The 24822-nt window shown below is 41.6% G+C and overlaps 1 protein-coding gene across 7 annotated transcripts in view; it reads right to left on the bottom strand.

Moving 5' to 3' along the window:
- cobll1b (cordon-bleu WH2 repeat protein-like 1b) overlaps window positions 1-23948 on the bottom strand; it is a 50001-nt gene extending 26053 nt beyond the window's left edge. For all 7 annotated transcript variants that reach the window (XM_079562860.1, XM_079562861.1, XM_079562862.1 and 4 more), the window contains exons 1-2: window positions 23508-23948; window positions 23174-23254 (exon numbers count right to left, since the gene is read on the bottom strand). In XM_079562860.1, the coding sequence (XP_079418986.1) occupies window positions 23174-23254; window positions 23508-23545 (119 nt within the window). In that variant the 5' untranslated portion in view covers window positions 23546-23948. The remainder of the gene's footprint in view (window positions 1-23173; window positions 23255-23507) is intronic.
- Window positions 23949-24822: the final 874 nt, after the last annotated feature.

The raw sequence follows: 24822 nt of genomic DNA, 5'->3' as shown, positions 1-24822 counted from the left end.
AAAACCTTTGTGCTGACTCGCATGGGGAACCCAAAAGATGTTTTGTAAGCCTCAGTTATGCTTGAACAGCAGCCGCAAGATCCAAAATGTAGTGAATCACAGTAAAAAAGATGAGAGCAAGTTGTGCACTGTGGACATTGGTTGACCACCGGATGACATCATGCAGTGTGATTCAGCGTTTGCAGGACGGCTCAAACAGGAGGCAGAAACAGAGGCAGGTTTGGCTTTGATGAGGAAACTGCATAATGACATGATTAGAAGTAGGGCCTGCAAAATCCAGATATCGCAAGAAGCCACAATATATTGCAAAATCACTGAGGTCTCCTATCTGCCTGAGTAACTCATTTCTTTGCTAACATTTCCCAAAACAAAAACACATGGCAACTTATAAATCTGCAAAAGGTCGGCTTGCCTTAATCAAATCTTGTCGAAGCAAGAGATAAAACAAAAAACAAATACAAAAACGGGACCAAAAATAGTCTCAAATAGAACTAAATTAAACTCCTTGCGCAACAGTGGTGTCACATCGCTACGCATCATGGGATTTGCAGCAATAATGAAGTAATGGAGATTTTAAAAGGTAAAATTCTGCATTTATTGTTCACATTAAAACACTTGGACGCCACAGTGAGTTAGATGTATTTGTCAGTAGTCACTCAACATCTAACGGAGTCATTCTACAGCTTTGTTGCTCCACTTTTTATACTGTTTTTAGCTATTGTTTGTCTATGCTAACAGCTACAAACGTGGCGAATCTCCATGGTAGCAGTGGATTTTCCCGAACTCGATACCTGAACCCTTGTACTTGCTTTCCATGCACGTTATTTTAATTTGCACATTGTGAAATACACTGCCTGACCAAAAACAAAGTGCAAGCTAAATGATCTGGGGTTGCTGCAGTTGTAATGTGGATTTGTTCACAATTACTGTACAGACACCAGTTTGGAAATTGTAAATTTCCTACTTCCACAATCCCAGCACCTGCCTTCAATTAATCCAGTCTGTGCTGTTGCATGTAATTAAAGTTCACTGACTGCACTCTGGACACAAAACACAAGCTTTTTGTGTTACTTTACTGACCATACTTATCAAATATTTGCATTACATTCTATAAGAGATTACTCCAAACCTCCAACGGCACTCTAGCGACTACCGCACGACTAAATGAAAAACACATTGGGAAATCTATGCCTTTAAAAAGCAAGTGCACTTCATAATTTCTGTACCGCGAGTAAAAAATGACATATATTATACACAGGGCTGTCACATACTGTATATTGTCCAGATGGTATCTTTCAGGCAAAATACCACACATGCTTCAGTGCTGAGGACATGAGTGAGAGGACAGGGAGAGATGAGGGGGGGCGGGTGTAGAAAGAGAGAGAGAGATGGAAAGAAGGATGGAGGGAGAGAAAGAAAGGAGAGAGCGAGCTGATCAGTCAGACAAATATGAGTTATGTCACATGGACACGAGGAAGAACCAAATTCTCCACATTCCGCAGTTTCGCGCTCCAGCTGGCATCATCTGACACCGACTGTAGTATCAATTTGAGCCCGCTGTCGTTTTTCAATTAGGTTTTGGTTATCCAATAGCTGCATATGGTTGTACACAAAATCCTTATGTTGTGATGACTTCTTTGGGGGGGAAATTAATGGATGAATTTTGACAGAGGACCAATGTTTTGATCATTTCAAAAATATAAATGTCTGAATTTATATTGCACAGTTTCACCTCCAATGGGCACCGAAAGTACTATGCGACTCAGCAAGTCAGGATTTGGATAGCCTCCAGCACTAACCTGACATGTATTAGTCATTCTCTATAAAGCTGTTATGAGCCCGGACGGCTGTGCTGTTGAAGTAATAAAAGTGATGCATTGATTCTTTGATCCATTATCATTCCAAAAGTGGCGTTTCTCATAGAAATAAAAAGGAGACGTGGGGTTCGATTCCAATGTGTACGGACAGTTACCAAGGCAGCTAGTCCGGGAAAGTTTTCAGAGCCTGTATTTTTTTCTGTTAGCAGTTAGTATTTAGCCATCAAGCATCGCAAATTATGATAAATCCAGATGTTTTCGGCTGTTGTCAACCCCTCGACCACATTAAGGTGAGGTCAAAGCCCAAGTTAGAAATCATTAACAAATGTACAGCCCTTATAAGAATTAACTTAAGATAAGAATTCGCGTATAAAAGTGGCCTCAGAGCTAAAAGCTAAATCATATTCAGTCAAAGTGATAGTAAGTTTGCAAAGTGAGGAGAGATTTGAAAGTAAACAATCAAATTCCTCCCCTCTTTGACCAGAAAGCCCTAGGAGAAGAAGAACAGAAAGTAAACGATCAAGCTCCTCCCCCTCCCTCCTGATTGGACCTGACAGGCTGGTTCACAGGAAAAGCTCGTCTCATTGGTCAACGCAGGAGGATACAAGAGTCTGATTAGTGGCTAAGATCCGGGAAGGAGGGACTTTACAAAAAATTATATATATTATTATTACTTACTTCAGATCAAAATGCAAGTCGATTTAGCACATTTTTATAAATTTTGTAATACATTTAGACTTCCAGACTATCACTTTAAGTTTCTGCTTTTTGTGGAGTTCCTAACACACCTCATGGCCACTACACATCATCTTATATGTTGATGATAGAGAAACCACAAAGATAAAATAAAAATCTAGAAAAGGACTTAACATTTCTCTCCATATTCTAATAAAGGGTCTGGCTTCACCATTCATTTGGATCGGGATAGAACGCCCAATTCAAACAAGTCCAGTATAAGCCATTGGCATTTGTAGAAACAGATAGCTGAAGGCATTTCTATGATGTCTATGGTGTTTCTTACTTCTGTTCTCTCGCTTGAGGCCTTTTGTGTAAAGTTCTGATGGTTAAATGCATGCCACTGTTGACTTTTTATTTTTTTCTTGTTTATCTTTGTGTACAGAACATCAATCTAGATATGATGATAGCCACTCTAACCATTAGTGAATGTTGACAATAATGTTAACCACTGGCTTCTTCAGGACAAATAGTATGCTGAATGCCGTTTCAATGCCATTATTTTTCATTCGTTCTTCCCCCAGAACAGGTTTTCATTAAAATACCATAAGGAACTTTTGAAGATCTGAAAGTGCATCGTTGTCCATTTTAATGCTGCAGTAAAATAGATTTCCAACAGTACTGATTGAAAGTTCATCTTCAGACGTTGGAGGGTTATTACACAACTCTTATAACCTGACATTCTACAGTTCTGTGCGCGTAAAACAGGCTTTTGAAACCGCTGCTACACCCAAATTATTACAATCAACAAACCACACAACCACTACTGCGCACTGCACACCACTGACCAAAGCAGGCGACTCCTCTCCCGCTCCTCATCTGCACCTACAGGCTCCGACATGCCACTGTGAAGCAACGCACACGCTCTCCCGCGGCTCAAGTCAAAACATAGTTAAGTGCCCGAATCCCAGACACAACTGCTCCAAGGTTAGGCACCCATTCAGCGAAACGGCATTGGTCCCAAATCACCACAAAAAACAAAAGTAAACATAGGTGTGACGGACTGGCTTTTCCTCTTCACGTGCCAAGGTTCCAAGCTCCTACCTTTCTTAGCTGAAGGGTAAATCTCAAATGATTTCCATGTTGGGGAGTGTGAGTAGGCAGCAGGGCACCTAGACTGAACTCGCACCGGCGTGGCTCAGGGGTGCACCTTCAGGCCACGCCCCCGCACGGTATGAGGTCACACGTCTGATGTCTGCCGTGGCTCAGATGCAGTCGGCCTGTGCGTTTTGTCTACAGGGAAGGGGAGGGAGAGAAACAGAGGGAGGGAGAGAGGCTACTGAGGGAGCAAAGGTGCCGCTCGGCCCCTGTGCAGACATGAACAAGTGGGCGGGGCTAGAGAGGCAGCATGCGAACAGGCAGAGCTGGGGAAGGACAGCCTGAAATTTACCGAAACACACTAACCTTGGAGACAGCGAGGCATGCGACTCGGCAACGAAATGACGGGACATTTTTAAGACGGTGATTTCTTGCTTTTGGGGTCCCGGCCCACAAGTTGAGAAAAACTGCCCACGGACTCTACAAAGAACTAAACCCACAGAAAGAGAGACACGGCGAGCCATAGTTTGATTCATTGTGGCTGCCTCTCCAGTTTACATCAATACATATACAATTTCTACATTGAACATTGACTTTTGTTTGACGTCTCTCTCCAAAAAATAAACACATGAACTTGTCTCAACTCTGTCTCATGCCCTGCTCATGCTGACACTGCAGCTTCAGGATGACATCAGGAAGACATGTCAAAACCGCAATGAGCAACCTCTAAGACCTTTCTAAAAATGAACATTAAAAAACAGCCATTAGAAGCGCAACTTACATGCAGCTTTATGCAATTCTTTGAAATGTTATTTACGATTATGATACTGATGTGGGCTTATGCATTTCATTTTTACATATAAACTTCTACACTGACTTATCTTCATTTGGACATCCAGCTTAGAGACTAAAGTTTACATCTACAGCAAGGTCATAGGTTCCATTTCCAATGTAACCAACCTTTGCTGACAGAACATGCTTGGAAATGAATTGATGAAGTTGTGTCTTCTGCCAGATTACCTTTGTAGCTTTTTCTCAAGATAATGTGTGTAAGGGCTGTTAGTAGGGCTGGACCAAGATCTCACACCACAAGATGTTTTGGCCCCGATTAGATTAAACTTGTGGATTTTTCCTTTTATAATACTGCCCTGCATTCATCGGTACATCATACATTGGTTTACACTTTTAAATAGGTTTTCATTACAGTGACACTGTTAAGTAAAAGGAAATATTTCATCTTTTTTTTTTTCATTGTTACAAATCATGTTCAAATGTAATTGAAGCCAATCTCGTGTTTCGCCTCGTGGAATTTGTGTCTCGGCCCATCCCTAGCTGTCAGCCTTTACTTTAACTTGTTTCGGCATTCTATGGCGCTTTTGTTAGAAGCATTACCTGGGAATATCGTCAACACAGAAGTTGGGTGACGAGTCTGTCAAAAGCGTTGTCTGTAGATGGCTGAAACCTGTTAAGGTAGGTGCAAGCTGCAGCTACAGTCTTCAGAAAAGAAAAGCAACAAAGTTAATGCTCTGAAATGGCAGTAGAAGCGGTCTTTTATCTGAATACCATGTCTCTCTCAAGTGCTTTTCTCTACAAAGTTTCAAAGGTTATGCTAATACTTTTTTGACATTGTAGGGCTTTCTATTCCCTACATTTGTCCCACCCTTCAATGTTGAATTGGAGAATGTGTTGGGTGCAGTGGCTGGTGACCCTTCAAGAGACACCTGCTGGAGGATTATCCGATATATTGTACATGTTTTATGCCGGTGAGAGCACTGGGAAGGAACCCAACCAATGGGGAGAGCATGCAAACTCCACAGAGAAACGGTTGCGATGGAATCGAAACAGGGACCTTTGTGCAGTGACGCAAGAATGCTAACAACTTTGCCACCAGGCCGCCACATACTAAACCACAGGCTGTAGACCGCCCAACCCTCTTCTGGCCACTAGCCCTGTACTAAATGTCCCGAATTAGCCCCATTTCTTTCATCACCAGTGAAGTCTTATGTCTAATCTCTCCAATAATGTGATGTGATTACCCCAACAGCCAACAGCCTGCAGCACTGAGGTCCCATTATTATATTCTCCTTCACTGCTGGAAATAGGCCCACCTCTTAATACGGTTACTTCTTCCACTGTTTGTTTTGCATCTCCGAGCACACTGCCAGCTCTCACAACCACACCTTAAGCACTTCTACAAAAAAAAACCTACTGACTCACTCCCGAATCATGTTAGAAAACTTGTCGGTTGAGCACGGTGGAAATTACAAGGTTTTCTGTTCTTGAGAAACTGCTGTACGGCTTGTCATTGTGCACAATTGGACAAAGACGAAGGCGATTTAACTGTCAAATGTGGAGGCGAGTCAATTTTTTAAAAACAGGGGTTCCTAAAACGTCTAAGAAGCAAGGGGTGAGCTTCCCCGCAGTGGCCCAACCTCAAAACGTTTTACACAAATAGTAGTGTCGTTCCATCCTTGGGAACATTTTTGAAGGATCTGACAATATCTTGAGAGTGTTTTCACAGCTTTTCAGAAACTCGTTGTACGTATTCATTGTAGGACGGTACCATTTATTTTAGCTTCACACAAACTTCTTCTTGTACTTGTACTTCTTGTAAAGGTTATACCCAGGTAAAGATGTCTAAAGTAATTTCACATGATAGAATGATGCATAAATTACATCTGTTACGTATTTTAGCGTTGAGGCCTCAAGATTAGGCCTATGGTACGGAGCATATTTCAGCAAACGCCCTCCTCTTTCTTCCCCTTTAAAGTTTACATTCAAAAGGTCTTTCGAAAGGCCACTGGAGTCAGTGTAGCAGTAAATATCAGTAGCTAGTTACTGGCCACATCTGACTCTGGCCTTGCCTATAAGCCTGGACAATCCATCAGGGAGCTATAAAGCTGAGAAAGAGCCCCGTCATGACAAATTCACATTACACACTGCGTTAAAAAGTGAATAAAGGATTACATTTACACTAATCGCACTTGCGGCGGTAAGTCCATGCAAGCCTCTGTTACTATGATGGCAAAAAAGGAAAAGCGTTTGTTTTGCTGGCTACAATAAAGCAAAGGAAGTTCTCATACTTTTTTTGTCCCTAATCTCTTTCCATCCCACACACAGCTTAGGTAGTAATGGCCTTTCCAGATTGCGCGTGTGTTTACTAGCGTTGACCCCCCTCGCCAAATTGCCAGCTGTGGCTCGAGTTCTGCGTTTTATCTTTCCTCCGGGACCAAACCCCACAAACCTTCCCCCCTTCCTTTTTTCTCACACGTAACCCCCGCCCACTAAAGCTTCATGACTCCGCCCACTCAGCTCCAACATCTTCATTCAGCGCCTTATCGCGGGGCGGTATTTGAGCTTGCGCATACTCAAGTGAAAGTGGACTGATAAACGCTAATGGCCTCGAGTTCAGTTGGGGAGGTCGACGGCATGTTTCTCCCGCTAACAGTTCGCTCAAGATGAATGGAGAAACGCCTATGACAACGTGCCAAGATATCAGATTCAGGAGCATGGAAAGATTAAGGGGATGCAAAATCAATTTAACCATGTCTGAGAGTTGACTGAGAGTTTATTTAACATTATGTGATCTGTAATGTATTGAACTTGTGTACAGCACTTTGGTCGACTGTGTTTAAAATGCGTTATGAAGTCAGATTCTGTTGTAAACACAGAAAAAATAACGGATCTTGCTGCATTGCCTTGACCTCAATGTTTATTGAGCGATGGATGGTGGAAATAGGATCTAAATTAGTGCAATTTATTTTGACCCCGCTTCACTTTTCCACCGCTCAAAGCTGTACAAGGAGCTGAAATGTGCATATAATAAAAAAAAATCAGGCACCCCAGCTTTAAAGGAACAGGCCACCGTTTTTCCATACTGAGATATGTTCTTACCTGAGCTTAGACGAGTTGATATGTACTTGTCTGGTCGTTGTGCGTGCGCTCAGTCACGCACAACGACCAAAGATGTTGTTAGCATTTGGCCTCTCCCAGTATATTCCTATAGCTCCAACCAGGGTGAAGTTGGAAGCTACCACGCTCTTCCATGGGCACGCACAAAGACCAGACAGGTACGTATCAACTCGTCTAAGCTCAGGTAAGAACATATCACAGTAGAACTGTGTGCCCTCAGTCACGCAAAACGACCAAAGATGTTGCTAGCATTTGGCCTCTCCCAGTATATTTCTGTAGCTCCAAACGGGGTGAAGTTGGAAGCTACCACGCTCTTCCACGGGCACGCACAAAGACCAGACAGGTACGCATCAACTCGTCTAAGCTCAGGTAAGAAAAAAAAGTGAAAGCTTGCATTTGCTGTTCTGTCAGATTCCAGCTCACTGAGCCTGCAGAGAGAGTTCCAGTCCAATCTGTCACTCCATACAGTCTCTCACTCTCAATTTTTTTTTTTCTTTTTTACATAAAACACATTTCATTAAAAGGTTAATTGTAATTTTGGATGAACAGAATAAAAGGTGTGACAGTTGGCGAGCAGGTTTTCGATCATATGAGTTATCTTTCTGGCATTATAAAAAAAGAAGGAAAGAAAAATGTAAAAATGAGCCGGTGTTTTGAATGGTTCTTTGAAATGAACAGATCCCAAAACTCGACTCCCAGTATAGAGCCATAAATCTGTTCATCAACTCCAGGTACGTTTTTGACAAGGGAACGTTAAAACAACCGTTGAAAACTGTTGAAAGTCTGGCGCGCAGAGCAGTTTGGAGACAGATTCATCAAAAACAACATGTGGGCGTTGAGCTGGCAGGATCCCGGGCATTGCTTCATGACGTGTGTTTACAATTATCACATGACTGTGGGGAATAGGAGCTCAAGTGTGTGTAGTGCAGAAGTGAACGAATCGCATAAGGAAGAGGTCAAGACTTTATTATCAGTCGAGATCGCCATGCTACAGTGGACAGTGGACAGTAGCAGACAGGAAATGAAGAAACCGGGGTTAATGATAGAAAGGAAATGGGCCAGAACAGAGAGTTTAAACTACAGATCCCAGAGTAGCCATCGTCCAAGAGATAATATCAGAATTAATAGCATTGCAACGTCATGTTTTCCTACTCTGCACTTAGAACTAACTTAACTCATTCATATCATTCGGTTTGCAACATGAATGAATGAATCCTTGAGTGGTTTCTGAACATTTCCATTCAAAGACAAATAAGTATACAAGAATGTATCATTTCAAATCTTTCAGCCTTCATCACTTGAAGAGTTCTGTAGCAAAGTTGATGGTTGAAGACTCACTCTGATTGATAAATAATCCCAGGTGCTTGGATGAGTGGAGTTTAAGTGAGTGGTGGACGGCCCAGTGCTTCTGGCAATCTACCCCAAGGGCAGCAGTGCAGTACATACCTTACTTATCACACTCAGTATAAGGTACATGAACAAAACTGTTCCTTGTGAAGCGCTTCGGGAGATTGTAAAAAGCGCTATATAAATAAAATTCCTTCATTCATTGTTTATGGACCCCACCTAAAGTTTCAAGCTCTTGGGAGTACATTTTTTTGCATCTGACACATAGATGGTTAGGTAATGCTATCCAGCGAGATCTCTCCCTGTATCCACAAACGGCAGTGGTCATTCCGATCACTCATCCAAGGCCCTCCACAGTACATTACACTCTCTTATCTCACTCACATTTCCCAAAACAAGGCTCGTGTTTGTGCGCTCCATGGGAATTATCAGTCTCCTCCCGCGGAACAAGCACTTTTTTTTTTTTTTAGACCAATGTTTAGATAAAACGACCTGGTGAGAATGAGCGCTCTGCCTTGGACTCGTAATTATAGCCATCACACGGCGTCACTTCATTCACAAACAATGCAGCGTTGTCTGCTGCGGGGCATCTCTCAAACACACACAGGCCGGCCACACGGTCACATGAACTGCAGTCTGCAAAGTGGATTTACTCACTTTAGGTTTAAGCATATGCAGGCCTTTTTCCAGCATTACAACTTTTAATGTTTCACTTTAAAGCTATAAAGAAATAGGAAAACAATATAATTACAATACATCATAAAAACAATATGCCAGAAAGACGTTTGCCTCATTAAACAGCATGTGATAAAGCCAATGTATTCACTACACTTTGATCACTGTTAGCTCAAATCGCCATGATGTAATATTGAACAGATTTTTAGCTATTTATGTTATAGACGGAGGGACAATGGTACAGATATGATGTGATATACCAAAGCTTTTGATCATGGTAAACGTAATAAAATTATTTCATAGTCTCCCTATAGTTCCCAAATTACCAATTACAAAAAACTTATGTTATAAATAAACCACAAAAGAAAGGTTGATTATGCTTTCCTGAAAACCCATGTCTATTTGATTATCAACTGATGAACTGTAGTTCCCAGTGTGTGGCCCAGGGGCAAAATGCGGCCCTCAGATCAATTTTGGTGGCCCTCTTGTTGAATTGGCACACATTGCCAGATATGGCACTTTTTTTCTACAAAATTGTTTAATTTTGCATGACAGCCCCAAAAATGAACTCTTTTTTTCTGCATTAAGCTTCCAAATCTGAATAAGGGTTCCTAGGGAAATTTGTCCTCTGCATTTGACCCATCCTTCGATGTTGCTGAGCGACTGCAGTGCAGAGTCTGGCATCAACCAGATGTGGAGCCAGTCTAGTGGTCAGAGTCACCTGGCTGGAGGATTAACCTATTTAAGGCTGCAACGACGCGTCGACGTCGTCGATTACGTAAATACGTCGACGCCGTTTTTGTGCGTCGACGCGTCGCTTGTTTACATTTCACTTCCAGCATGGCTGCGCGTAATGCAAACGCTGCGACCGAGGGGGAAAAAGCACGACAAAAGTCGTCAAAAGTGTGGGAGTATTTCCAGAAACGGCCTAATAATGTTGTTGTTTGCACACTGTCGAGCGGAAATGTCATATCACAGCAGCACAACTAACCTGGCTAACGCCAGACTGCTGTGTGCGCTCCAATCATTTCGAACTGCAATATCACTTGTGATTTTAGTCTGGCGTTACAGCACAACGGCTATGAACGAACATGTGAAACGAAAACACCCGCGGCTGCAAGGGCCGCGCATCTCAGTCAAACTACGGTGTTGTTTCACTGATTAATCAACGCGTTGTTACGGGGACAGGCTCTGACAGCGCGCACTCACTCTCCGCCTACTTTGCCACATATAAAACCAAAACGGAGCCGTCTGCAAGTGAATGAGCAGGAGAGACCAACCGCCTTCCCCGTCTCTCCCAACACGCGAGTAGGCTACTTCTCCGCTCGTGCCCCGCTCGGCTGTCTGTCTCCCGGTTCTCGCTTCGCCTCATGCTGCCCTCATGCGCGGCTCCTCCGCGGCTGCATCCCGTCCCCGTGTCCCGGGCGCTGTTCTCATGTTTTCTCTGCGCAGACTCGGGGCATCGGCCACACACTCATTTAAACTCTCTTGTTGTCGTGTCTAGCGGAGAATCAGGACAGTAGTTTGATGGATAGACGAGAGTAAAAAGCCGTTCTCCGTGGCCTTTTTGTCTCAAAGAGGAGTTGAATCCACATGGTTCTCACGAGCACAGTAACTTACAGTAACTGTGGTTCTCTGAATGTGCACAGTCTATAACGAATTGGGCGACTCACAGGCTAATTCTCAGCGGTCAGACAGAAATAACCGTCAGGTGCAGGTTTCAGTTAGTTTTAAATCAGCGGTTCCCAAACTGTGGGTCAGGGCCAGAAGTGAGAGAATGGGCCCATTTGCCATTTACTATTTTAAAAAGTGGTGAAAATAGACTAGTAGTAAATAAATATATAAAAGCCATGCCATTTGGACACATCAATGTTTTTTTCTTCATTTTAAATGAAAAAATAATCGGTAACATGAAAAATAATCGATAGATTAATCGAAAAAATAATCGATAGATTAATCGATTAATCGAAAAAATAATCGATAGATTAATCGATAGAAAAATAATCGTTAGTTGCAGCCTTAAACCTATTATGCATGTTTTTGGTTGATGGGGGACACCAGAGTACCCGGAGGAAACCCATCCAAACACTAGGAGAGAAGCAAACCTGAGACCTTCTTGACCGCCAACAATAGAGAACCTTCTTTCAAAAGTTTCCACTTCCACATGGTTAGAATAGCACCTGGCTTTTTTCCACAATTCAGCCCAGTGTTTCACTGACGTTTGATCAACAAGATCAATGCCATCAACACAATGGTTGATCACAAATTACATTTCTCACTAAAGCGATCAGCTTTTTTTCTCAAAGTGCTTTGTTGTTCCGAATCCATTTCAAATTAGAAATAATATGTTAAAACATCTTAAAAGATGCTGAGCCCCAAAGCTACTCTGCATAAATTAAGTCCAATTAGTTCCGTCCAATTGTGCAACATCACTCTCCACACTTACATGCTTTCAAGAAAACAAGTATTGAAACTGGACTTCCTTAAGCACTAGATGAGACGATACCTACTGTGTAAATGGTATTATTCCAGAGTACTTTATTGTCCCCATAGGGAAATTTGTCTCCATATTTTGGCCCATAATTCAGTGGCGCTTGAGCAACCTGTCAGAAGCAGTGTGAGCCCAGGGAGAGCAGCACCCACTCATAGGTTGTATTATCTTCTATTCACACCTCACCATTAGCCTAAATGAGATATTGAGAAGGTAGAACACTCCGTATTACCCGTCCTAAATACTTACCTTTACACCTATAGTGTTTTTAAAAAAAGATGCAGATGTAAACAAAGTGTGTCTTGACAGCACTCACAGAAGCTATGGTAATATCTAATCTGCTCCAGACAAACAGTGGTAATCGGGGTCAGATAGATGAAGGAACAGTGTGACATCAAACGCCCAAATGCTGCTTGCAGATAAGTGGGACATTCCTATTGGCCGTGGAACAAAGGCTGATTCATGTGAGGTGGCTGTGAATGCAGCAGAGGCCGAGTGTAGGAGGTATGCCACTGTTATGGCCTGGAAGAGTGCACTACACAGACAAAGAGAGGCCACAGCGCAGGGAGAGGGCTACTGTATCACTGTAGCAGGCAGGCAGGCAGGCCACCATGCATCACCGTGAAGAGGGCGGACTGGAGGTGGGGGTAAAGCATGCAATGTGCAAGTGAGAAAGTACAGTAGAAGGGCTTTAGAAAAGTCTCCAGGCAAAGTGACAGAACTAAGGACTTTATTGTTGCACATTATTGATAGATTCGGAGTTAGCGCACTACATAAAGTAATCTAAAAATAGGTACATTTTGCTTATTTGAGAAGGTAAGTAAGATAATCTCACAATGGAACAAGTATTTTTGCCCATAAAACAAGAAAAAGATCTATTACATGCAATATCAAATTTTACTTGACATGCATGTCTTTTTCTTATTTTAAAGAACTAAGTAACTTGTTATCCATAATAAATCCTTTTCGTAGTCCCTCTGGGGGTAATGCAAGTGTTGATGGGATTGATTCCCCCTGGTGTCTCCGTCCAGAAAATCACACTTGCATCTTCCCTGCCTCCGAGTCGGAAGCGCAATACACTAATACACTAATGGAATCACGAAGAAGAAGCTAACAGGCTAACGGGCAAAGCTAAGTTTGGGCTAGCACCACTTTAGCAGTATTTACAGTCAAGTTTGAGTGAAAAAAAAATCGCCATTGTGTAATTGGATGTACAACATTCCTCTCTCCCTTTATCTTTTCTGTCAGCGTAGTATTTACTCTCAGGGACAATTAATGAGTAAAAAACCAATACATGCTACAACACCTGCAGTGGTGCTTATGGCCTCTAGGGGCATGAGTTACTTAGTTTTGCTTTAGGGGGAAACTTTGGCAGATTCTTCTACTTCGCAAGTCAAAATTACTCATATTAGGGTGAAATATTCTTCACTACAGTAATTGTAACCATCAAGATATAACTTTTTGATATAGCAATAGACCAGAATGGACAAAGCTGTTATATCTTGCCCACCCAATCAATCTAGTACATAATAAACGCAAGACAATCACGAGATCAGTTCCCCGTCTAAGCGAAGCCTTTCTGTGGGAAGTCTTCAGAAGGTTCCTTTGGGTTTCGTTATCTCTAGAAACAGGTCAAATCGGATCCCCCTCTACTGTAGAGCCAGGGCTTTTTTGGAATTGCTTGAAAACCTTTCTGTACATGTTGACAAGTTTCCTTCTACATATGGTAACCTTAAATACGGACACCGAATAGAAAGGATTTTTATCGAGTCTAAGCCAAACGACGTGCAACCTTATCCTTTGCTTGGAATGAGAGTCGTCTTCTTCAGTGGTCCACATGTGGTGATAACATAAAGCAAGATGCAACAGGGTTAAAAGTGTTTCGCCTCCAGGATATTTCCACTCCTCTCTCTCCACAAAGAGCCCACCTGCCTCACGCGGCAGACAGGCAAGTGCAGGCTCCGACTGAATATGCTTTCCAAATCATTTCTATCGACTGAATCCCCCCTAAGCTTCTTAAGTGGATTTTGGAATTTGAACATGTTAGAAACTGATTTTTTTTTCTTTACCTTTCAGACTTCAACTTAAGATGGAGTACTAAAGCTTCAAGAGTCGTGTGCATTTCATGTGTGTAGAGGTTTAAAACGAGGTTGGCACGTCTGAATTACTTAAATTGAGGTGAAATATTGTTCAATCCAGCCATATTAACTTTTGAAGATATCATTTACTGCAGTGTACATAGACAGACACGTGACCCACTCCCGTCAGACTCACAGGAGGCTGGATGTGTGACCTGCAGGGCATCTGATAGAGCTGCACAATAGATCGCCATTGAACTCAAATGGCAATTTTAATGGCCTCAATTAACAAAGCCTGCCATTGTTTAGTTTTGTTGTTTAGACCTTGGGAATTGAATCTTGATTTCAATGCAAAAATCACAAATATATGAATACATATTAAAAAAAAGCAATTACATCTCTCCTTTCCAAAGCACGCAGACCTAACATATGACATAATGAGATGCTAAATGCTTCACTGTGGTGACAAAGAAAAAAGGAGCAGCGACATGATTCAAAACTGGTGCACACGACAAAGTTATATTCTGGTTGAAACAAGTCATCGTTTGGCTTACAGAAATGAACAAACTGTCCTGTGCTGTTGGTATTTACGGTCAGCGCGTTGGCTCCTGCGCAGTCACAAAGGCCGTCCATTATTCCCTGTCCTCTGGATGATAGCCACTGTTTCTGTTTGCACCCAACTCCTCACACACACGCAGCTCATTCCCAGGGCTCTGAGACTTTCAGCTTATTTCCCCTTTAGCTTTACTGCGTCTTGTGGGTGTTATGTGTTTGAATAGCCCTCTTTATCTGTCGCAGTGGAGAATCTCTGTAGGCTTGTGGAGGGCAGGGGGATAAACTACAGTGTCTTCTTCTCGTATGAAATGACTTGTTCTGTCTTGGCAACAAACTTCAAAGCCATATTGCATGACGTTAAACACTATATTGTTTTCATTATGGGTGTTTTTTATTGAAAAAAACAAAAAACAAATGTGTCTTTAGCGAGCTAGCTTCTCCTTAGACTTGACAAGTATATCTTTTGCTAAAAGCGGGACATCACCAGCTCATCTCCATGGAATACTTAACTAAAACTGTGAGCCACTTTCTAAAAAGTGACTCGCTGTGAGTGACAAGTGAGTTTCTCCATTGTCAGATGAGACAGCTTTTGTCCTATTATCTAATCCAGGGGTTCTCAACCTAGGGGTCGCGAGACAAATTTGGGGGGTCGCCAGAGCATATAGATAAATATTTTATTATTATTATTATGGTATTGTAGCATGCATTCCATTAGGGTGCCATTATTTGTTCTAAACTTGATTCATTTTATTTTAGCCATTGTTTTGTCTTTGTTTTTTTAGATTTATATAGGTTAATGTCCATGTTTTTCCCATGGTCTGACCCGGGCAGGGGTCACAATCCTAATTAACTGTTATAATGGGGGTCACGGCTCCAAAAGGTTGAGAACCACTGATCTAATCTTGCAAACGAGAAGATGTTACATATCTATATCTATGGACGACTTTTCTACATGAAATATCCTCAGCTAAGTCGCACAGGCTATTAGCTTACACTAAACGACTGCTAGTTGATCACTAGCATGCAAGCGGTTGCTGAGTGGAAAACTTGCACAGAGTTGGTGAATCCTGTGTTTGTAAAATGGTGCGAGCCAAAACAAGTTCCTTTGGCTCCGTATAGGGCTGAACGATATGGACAAAATCTCAATATTTATGACAGATATCTCGATATCGATATGATACGATATAACTAGGGGTTTCCGTGAAAACCAAGCATTTTTCAGAAAAATAAAAACATCATAACACAAAAGAATGCAGTCTTTTGAATTATGATGGCGCATTGAGTTGCCTTGTGTACAAAATGTGCGGTATAAATAAAGTTGCCTTGCCTTGACTTGAATGTTCATATCTTGATGCTGATACGATAACGATATATCTTTCAGCCCTAGTTCCGTATGAGATATTTGGAATCCATACTCGATCCCGTATTTTTTCCAGGATCGGCTCCGATATCCGATACCTGATACCAGTATCGGATTGATTCTCTATTTTAATCTAGAGTTTTAAACTGTTCCGTTGTGACGTTGCGACATATAACCCAGAATGTTCTGCAATGTAGCTTTAATTTACTTTTTGTCATAGCTTTTTTATTTTGTACATTTTACTCAAGATTTTTATTTTTTATCATCATCTTTTTTAATGGCAGACACAAATGTCAAGCAAATCCATGTGTGAAAATAATAACTCTGTGACAATGTGAAACCTATTGTCATCTTGGAATATGCCCAGCCTGTGCCATCAGGGAAGAAGAAATACATTGATGGAATAACCTGGTCATATCTGGAGAATAATTCACATATATATTTATTTTGTTTTTGTTAAAAGAATGGCATTATGTTAAATCGACTTTTGTTCATGAAGTTACAATGTTGCTGAGTAATCTGGACTCTTAAATCTGAAAACAAATAAGTACAGTGTCTCTTTCTTGAAAAGGAATGGCTTGTTACGTCTAGAGACAAAGTTGGGGGGTCACGTGTGGTGCAGTCACTTAGGAAACACGCGGCTGTCAGTGTGCTTTGACTCAACACTTAGCTTAAGCACTGGTATCAAAGTCAAGGGCCTGTAATTCTTTCGTACCCATAATTCTCTGTGGCGGAGGATTTTGGAGGGAGCAGCTGCGTGCCCTTGGACAGCTGTGGGGATTCTCAGTCAGTACCTCTAACCAGTTCCACATTGGCGCTGAGCGGAGCCAGCCGCTGAGATCATGGCTAAAGGTGTGTCTAATTAGCCCGGGCCAGAGCGCACAGCCAAAAGAGATCTCTCCACTGTGAAGAAAAAAAAAAAAAAGACAGACACATGCAGGAGGGAAAATTAGCCAAACTGATATCAGATTGATACAGCATGACTGTTTTTGTCATTCAGCAGCTCCCTTTTTTTAGGTCGCAGAGCAGTTTGGTAGATTTTTAAGCCAGATGTTCTGACTGTTACCAAACGGCGTGGATAATAAGTGACCCAGGGACACAATAACAGTATGTGCTCAGGCTGAAATCGAACAGGCAAGGTCAGACAAGAAGACCAACTTTGTCTGTAGAAACTAGGGCTGTGCAATTAATCGAAATTCGCTTACGATTTTGACTACAACAGTAAACGATTACAAAATTAGCATAATCGCAAAAAATCAATTATATATATAGATTTTTTTTTCTGTTTCCCAAATTTTTCTTTTTTTGAAACATTTTTTTTAGTTTTTTTGTTTGGCCATTGTTTTTTTTGCAAAGCAGACTTGCGTTATTTCAGGCCGCTGGGATTATTTTCCCTTTGCATTAAACGTGCCATGGCTCATGCTTTTGCCTGACATAAAAACAAACAGCGCTGTGTGATGATGTCATCAGGCCGCACTGCTCAGTTTACTTGTGCAGGTGTGAGGGCTGGCCAGCAGGGGGCAGATGTGAAACAGGGACCTCTCTTTAATCAAGGCGTACTTGAAATCATTTGTACTTTTATGACTGTCCAGAAAACATAAAGTGTAGTGTAGTGTTTTGATTAATAAATAAATAAAATAATCGTTTGAATAATCGTGATTTCAATTATGACAAAAATAATCGTGATTATTATTTTTTCAATAATCGAGCAGCCCTAGTAGAAACTATGGGGTGCAGCGGCTCATTTCATAAAGGCTTATTGTGAATAATGATTACTATCACTTACGAAGAAAAGCAGGTACATAAAATCTGTTGATGATCTCTGATGTGTGGTGCAGGCAGTGGTTAAAGTGGACTCAAATATGAAAGGCTGTATTGTACTGCATGTAGCAGGTGTTTGAATTGTAATTGCTTTATTTTCAAAAGTTTTAAACCTTTTTGCAGAATAACCCTTCTTCAGGTGTGCTCTTGTTTTTCATGACTAATATCATTTAGTGCAATCAGATTTATTTTAGGCAGCAATGTGTTCAATCAGCCTTATAACAGTGATTAACATTAGCTCATAACTCATAACACCATTATGAGTTAAAAACAAATAGAAACACTGTTTGTTTTTTTAATTCATATTTTTTTCTATTTATTTATTGTTTTTTATGTAATGGCAAAATATGCCCATGAGCAAGACACTCCCACCATAACGCCCAGTAACAGTGCAAGTCCTTGGCTGCCAGTGTGCGATTTGAGAAAGAAAAAAATTCCAAAACACTGACTTATTTGCTAAAACAACAACGACAAGAGAATCTCTATCCTACTTCACATTCATCGCTCATACAGTATATTGGTAACATAGCATCCACGTCGCTTTGAGAGAAAGACTCGGAAAAAACAGCCCAATGAATTTCTATACACACTGCTCAGTCAACTCCATATGACGGCATTTGAAAGGGTCTTTACCAGAAGTGCTTTAGTGCCCCCCCAAAACATAAAAGCCACAAGAAGAGCCAAAAAACATGTGCGCAGCCCCCACATCCGAGCCGCTTATGGAAGATGGTGGTTGACTTTTCCAAATAATCGTGCAACCACAGTAACATTTCGGTAGACGGCTCGTCGCGGTGCCAGGCGAAATGTCACAGATCCCGCATTATACGATTTCCCACAGCAAGTAGTGGCAAAAAGAGCATTGAAATTCTATATGATGCGAATAAAGGCTATATTTGTAAAAGGGAGGAATTACAAGTGGAAATTTTGCATGGGTTTTATGGCACACTCCATTGGAAAGCGCGGGGATACTGTTGGAAGTCTACGCTCACAAGCTCAGCTTTAATTTATGTCACTAAGCTTACATAAAAGTGAGGCTTGGAGGTGGATTTTCCCTCTGCAGCTTTGACAAGTGCAATAGAAGAAACCGGCATTACCACAGCCTGAAGCAGAGCCAGTGGGAAAAGTCCAAACAAAGGCATACAAAGACATGTGTGTACAATGATGACAATGACATTTTGCAGCAATTCATATGTGATGTAAATGTCAGACTAATGCAATATACTTACTCTTGTTTTTCAGAAAGGGCAAAGGCACTGCCTGAACAAAGTCACCACCTTTATTTAACAAACTGTTCTGATCTGGGATTGCAAAGAATGAGATCAGCTGACAACCTGAACATCCTGAGTGACCAGGTTATTCCATCAATGGATTTCATTTCCTCTTCCTTGATGGTACAGGCGTATTAAAGATGACAATGCCAGGATTGATCAGGCTCACATTGTGAAAGACTGGCTCAGGGAGCATGAGACATCATTTTCACACATGGATCGGGCCGCCACAGAGTCCAAATCTGAACCCTATTGAGAATCGTTGGCATGTACTAGAGAAGGCTTTGTGCAGGATGTGGATGCTGTAAGCAAAGCTAAAGGCGGTCCAACCAAATATAAGAGCACATGGCTTTTTTTTGTGGGGACTTATTTTGGTCAGTCAATGTACTTACTGATGAAAAAACTTACTCATTGGCCATTTACTGACAAAATTCAATGCAAAAATCACAAATAACTAGAAAAATTAATAAAAGAATCAAGAACTGTTATTGCAGAGATAAGAACAAGCCAGTCAATATAGCATACTATGTTTACAGTATGTGACTCCAATATTAAAGCTGGGGTACCTGACTTTTTCTTATTGTAAAGTACATTTTTACCACCACAGAGTAGGGAGTAAACACAGCAAAAAAACAGACCTTGGTTCAGTGTCTTCACCAATCTTTTTATTGAGCGATGGACGATAAAAGTAGAATCTAAATGAGTGAAACTTATTTTGGGGTGGGCCGCCCTTTTAAACTTTGCCATCGCTCAAAGCTGTACCCGGACTTGAAACGTGCATGTAAACAACTTGCATGAACAATTCGGACAAGCAGGTGAGATTGTGAGAGCTAGAAACGAGTTTGGGCCAAATAAAAAAATGTCACAGTTTGTGCAGGAAATATCAGGTACCCCAGATTTGAATATAGTAGGTCAAACAAGTCAGTGTTAAATGATTATAAACTTAATTCAAATATGTCAAATGCAAAAGTTTTTTTTTACTAAACTACATGCACCACGTCCAGAAACTAGGGCATTGTGGTGACTTCTGTTATAGGTTGTATCAAAAAGTACACCTTAAAGGGGCTAGATGCAAGTTAGCCATTGTATATTCACTACTGCCACCTCAGGCCATACGTGTAACTGCATCTTCTATATTAAGCTTGTGCAGGACAGTACTTCGGTCCCGAATTAACACCTTTTTGAGTGACAGTGCAGGATTTTAGAGGCAGTTGTGGTGAACAGGTCTGGGCTCATTCATTAATTTTAACATAAACTCTGTATAGTCCCTTTAAAGAAAGTAAGTTACCAAGTAACTCATGCCCCTCGAGGCCATAAGCGTCACCACCGGTGTCTCAGCATGTTACGTTTTTTTACTCATTAATTGTTCGTGACAGTAAATACTACGCTGGCAGAAAAGACAAAGGGAGAGGGGGATATTGTACACACTGCAAAAAGTGAATATCAAGCATTGGCTTAAATGACTTGAATTGAGGAAATGTATCATGTTTTGAGCAGTTTTCACTCATTTAGACACTTTTCCTGATCGGACCAAGTTTACTTTGCTTGTTTGAGGACATTTCAGACCAGTTCTAGGGTAAATCTCGCTTGAAATAAGAAAGTAAAATTGCCAATGAGATAAGACCAATTTTCTTGCCCCATTGGCAAAGAAAATGACCTGAAATAAGGACGAAATGTATTGAAACGAGTCAGAAACATCTCAGAACAAGTGAAATAATCTAGGACAAATGCCCAAGAACTTCTTAACTGGTCAAAACAACTAAAATTTGGATTATTATGCTCAAATTGAGATGTTTATACTGATCTAGTTAGTTACTTTTTGCAGTGCATCCAAGATATTTTTTTTTTCACACAGACTTGGCTGTAAATACTGTTTAAGTAGCGCTAGCCTGCAGTTAGCTTTGCCTGTTAGCCTGTTGGCTTTTTCTTTCGTGATTCCATTAGTGTGTATGGTGCTCCAGGTCGGAGCAGGGAAAGCTGCAAGTGTAGTTTTCTGGCCAGAGACACCAGTAGGAGATGAAAGACCCTCCAATCATCCCATCAACACTTGTATTACCCCCAGAGGGACAACGGAAAGGATTTATTAAGGTAAACAAATTACTTAGTACTTCTTTAAGCCCAAGCAGCGAGAAAAAAAAAAAGAGTTGCCCATAGTTGTAAAAGAGACATTTGTGAATTTACAATGCAATTTAATCAAATACTAGGCCAGTGACAGGTACTGCTCGCTGAAACTTATGAAACAGGCTTCTGAACTCATCTCTATGAAGAATTATGATGTTAGAAATGTGTGTTTGGCCCACAACTAACTTTTCAGGTGCAGGGCCTTCAGCAACTAAAACACAACAATGCGAGCCATCTGGCCCGCTCTATCGTTGCCTTGACATTATTGGACATGACAAATAATCTTTTTACACTGTAGCGCTGCCCTCGGATACAGTGAGTCAACGACTTCCCCGAGTCGCTCCAATCAGCAGCTCATCACGGGAGACACAGAGGGGGCCCCGAATGTTTGCCTTACAAAAATACTTCCCATGACCCCAACATGTGGTCAAGGCTATTTCTCAGTGCGAGCAGGAAATGAGCCGCGGTTCAGAGGTTGGAGCATCCGCAACAAGTCGCCGGGATGTACTAGTGACTGAGTGGAATTTGGCTTTGAGGGTTTTATAGAGACAATGAGATGACGGGCCGGCGCAAATTGGTCTGGAATTGATAGTGGAAAAGGCATAAAAACAACCAGGGCATCTCCTCTTTACAATCCCTTTTGAAACTCCGATGCCCCCTCGGCCAGTTTGTTGTGTAACTTGAACAGACTCTCCCCAACTGCATTCACAATCACAGGCGAGTGTCGGTGAAGTGTCTTTCCACGAGGACATAACGGCAACAGGCAGCACCAGGGAGAAGTGGGAATTGAACCACTCATCTTCAGGTTAGTGGGTGGACTGAGATCCCCCCACATGTTTGATGACGGAATGAGACAGACTCATGAGGAGAAACAGGAGTGACGCAACTTATCAGGTGTGGGTTATATGAGGTTACACCGGGTTTGCACAGGTAGCAGCAAGTCATAGCTAATGCTTTTGAATGCCAAATACTATATCCACATACGCAACGGAATATATCACGTCACATACGCAACGAAAACGGGTGCATGTTTCATTTCTTACAAGCACTGCATCAAACAGAGGGCTGAATAGCATACAGTGTCAGCCACACCTGCAGTTGAATCGGTTTTGGAACCTTTTGACCCCTTTTTGACCAGCATATGCAGTAAAATCAGTTGAGCAATGTTTGTATTGTCCAAGAAATTTACATTTAACCATTCAACATCTTAATAGCCGAAAACACAACCAAAACACGTCAATAAAGCGATGAAAAAAGACTAGAACACACACAAAAAACGCTTCCAAAATGTGCCAAAAACGTGCTGGAAAAGCAACGGTAACACAACCAAAAAAAGCGACAAAAACGCGCCTTAAGAGTGAAGAAAAAGCAACAAAAAAAATCAACAAGAAAGAGCGACAAAAAAGTGACAAAATGCAATGAAAGTGGCAAAAACACGACAAAAATGCAAAAACGTTGCAATCAGTTTTGCAGGTCTTAGCTTTCAAATGAGGCGCTACACAGGCCTATAGGCTTCAAGAAGCTTTTAGATTTGGGTAAAGTCGAACTGGAGAAAATGCACTAAGTTAAGGCGGGGGGTAACAGGTTAATGCCAGTTTGATCCAAAAAATGTAATGCTTTTTGACGCTATGGAAGACCTTAAGTTTGTCACACTTCAATATATCCTTACCCTGCCAGCTGCTGCATCTTGTCTTATTTATGGATTGAACCCAAAATGAGCCCATGAGTAGTTCGAAACTTTGAAATCATACATGTTCCAACAAAACAGTATCATTTGCAGTGATGTTTCTGCTTTTCCAAACTATAATGAGCAAGGAACTACAGAAGTCTAGTGCCTATACCTCAAAAAAATATAAGGCACTCAGTCATCCTGCTGCTACAGATGCCATGTCACGTTGTGCAGTATTGTCATGTTGGAATATACGGGCTGTTTCCATATGACAGCTCGAGCTTACCTCGCAGTGGCCTGCCTCGGATGCGTCTGGGATCCATGCTCGTCCATGACCAAACTCATCTGCTTGACAAAATCCCTCGGGCTGGTCAGAAAGGCACAAAAAGCACAATTCATTTTCACCTCACAACAACAACACCAACAAGAAGAAGAAGAAGAAGAAGCACACGCAGCTCCTCGCTCTGTCAAACTACCAGCTTTGCAAAAGAAAATAGCGAGTGTTTTACTGGGCGAATCCCACATGAGGTCATCCAAATATTCAGGAGAATGATCACATTTTCCGATTTTTCTTTTTTTGTTGTTGTTGTAGAAGAATTCAACGCGGAGTCCAAACCTACCATGCATGCACGTTTCCAGCGCTGTCGTCAACTTCCATCAGCCTTCAAATAATCCAGTGCTACATGTAAATAAATGTATCGCTATCTGTCAACGCGCCCCCTCTCTTTTCCCGCGTCCTTTTCCTATCCCAGGCCGTTCCAGTGTGGCATCTTCGCCCGTGGGTTTCTCCTCATATCGAGCCGAATCGTTCTCCTCTTGACACCGCAGACAACCCTGCCAACTTTTGACTGCATCTGAGCCAGCCACGGCGTGTGTTGGAAGGAGGCGAAGTGGGGCGTCTCTCCTATTTACTCGCAGGACGGTGAGGAGTTTGGCACAGGCGCACGATTTCCAAGCTGTGCGTAATGGCAGAAGGGGCTGAAAAGTGCCATGACTTACGACTGCTCTGTCAGGCACATTTGTGTTTCATCTTTACGCGCAAGGATTTTGAGTATATGTGGAGGGGAAAAGCACCAAGGCGTGTTTGTGTAGGCTACTGACTGTCGCACTTCCTCCTGTTTTGCTTGTCTACACTGACATCTTGTGGTTGACTTTAATAACTGCATAAAACAACCATTTTTTTAAAGCATACTTTTCCCCTAACACTCCAATGACCATAATAAATAAATCTGGGTTATTATTCGTATTTATTTATTTTATTTTACTAGAACAGTGGTCCATATTAAAAGAAAAGACACATTCCTGTATAGGCTCAGAAGCCAGTGAGTCCAAATACTGGAAAAATAACACACCGAGCTTAGTCCAGGGTTGGTCAATGCAGTGATGATGCTGTTCACTGAGTTCGACAGTCGGGCAGTTGGGCACATATTAATAAACATTTGGCTTGCACTGCTCCATTTTGTATATTACTCTTTTTGTAGCGCCTACACAGATAGGCAGTATACATGGGAGTCCAATGTGCCGTAAAGAGTCTGATTTAACTGGTGTTGAGCACATTCCAAACCTGCAGATCAGCAGGTCCATAAAGCATTCGACTGTCTGTAAATGTCTCTATCGTCAAGTCTGCAGTCACATAGTGCCACAAATATTTACATTAATCAGTGGCAATGAATCTATCAAAGTCTGTTCCTTACTGAAAGCACACATGCAACAGCTCTTGCAACCCCAAAATGATAAGGTCATCAGCATACATGAGGTGAATCTTTAAGTGATGAAGGTTTGAACAGCAGAAGTGAAATCACCACAAAATATTTGGGGGACATTCTCATCTTCCCAGGCAGAGAGCTCTTTAGAACCATATTTGAACAGTATTGTATTTTAATGTCATTTTGTGTTAAAGTCATGTCATATTTTCCGTATTTAGTTGAGACTGTG

The sequence above is a fragment of the Gobius niger genome (assembly GCF_951799975.1).
Source record: "Gobius niger genome assembly, chromosome: 9".
Taxonomy (NCBI): domain Eukaryota; kingdom Metazoa; phylum Chordata; class Actinopteri; order Gobiiformes; family Gobiidae; genus Gobius; species Gobius niger.
This window is presented reverse-complemented; position numbering and strand designations above follow the sequence as displayed.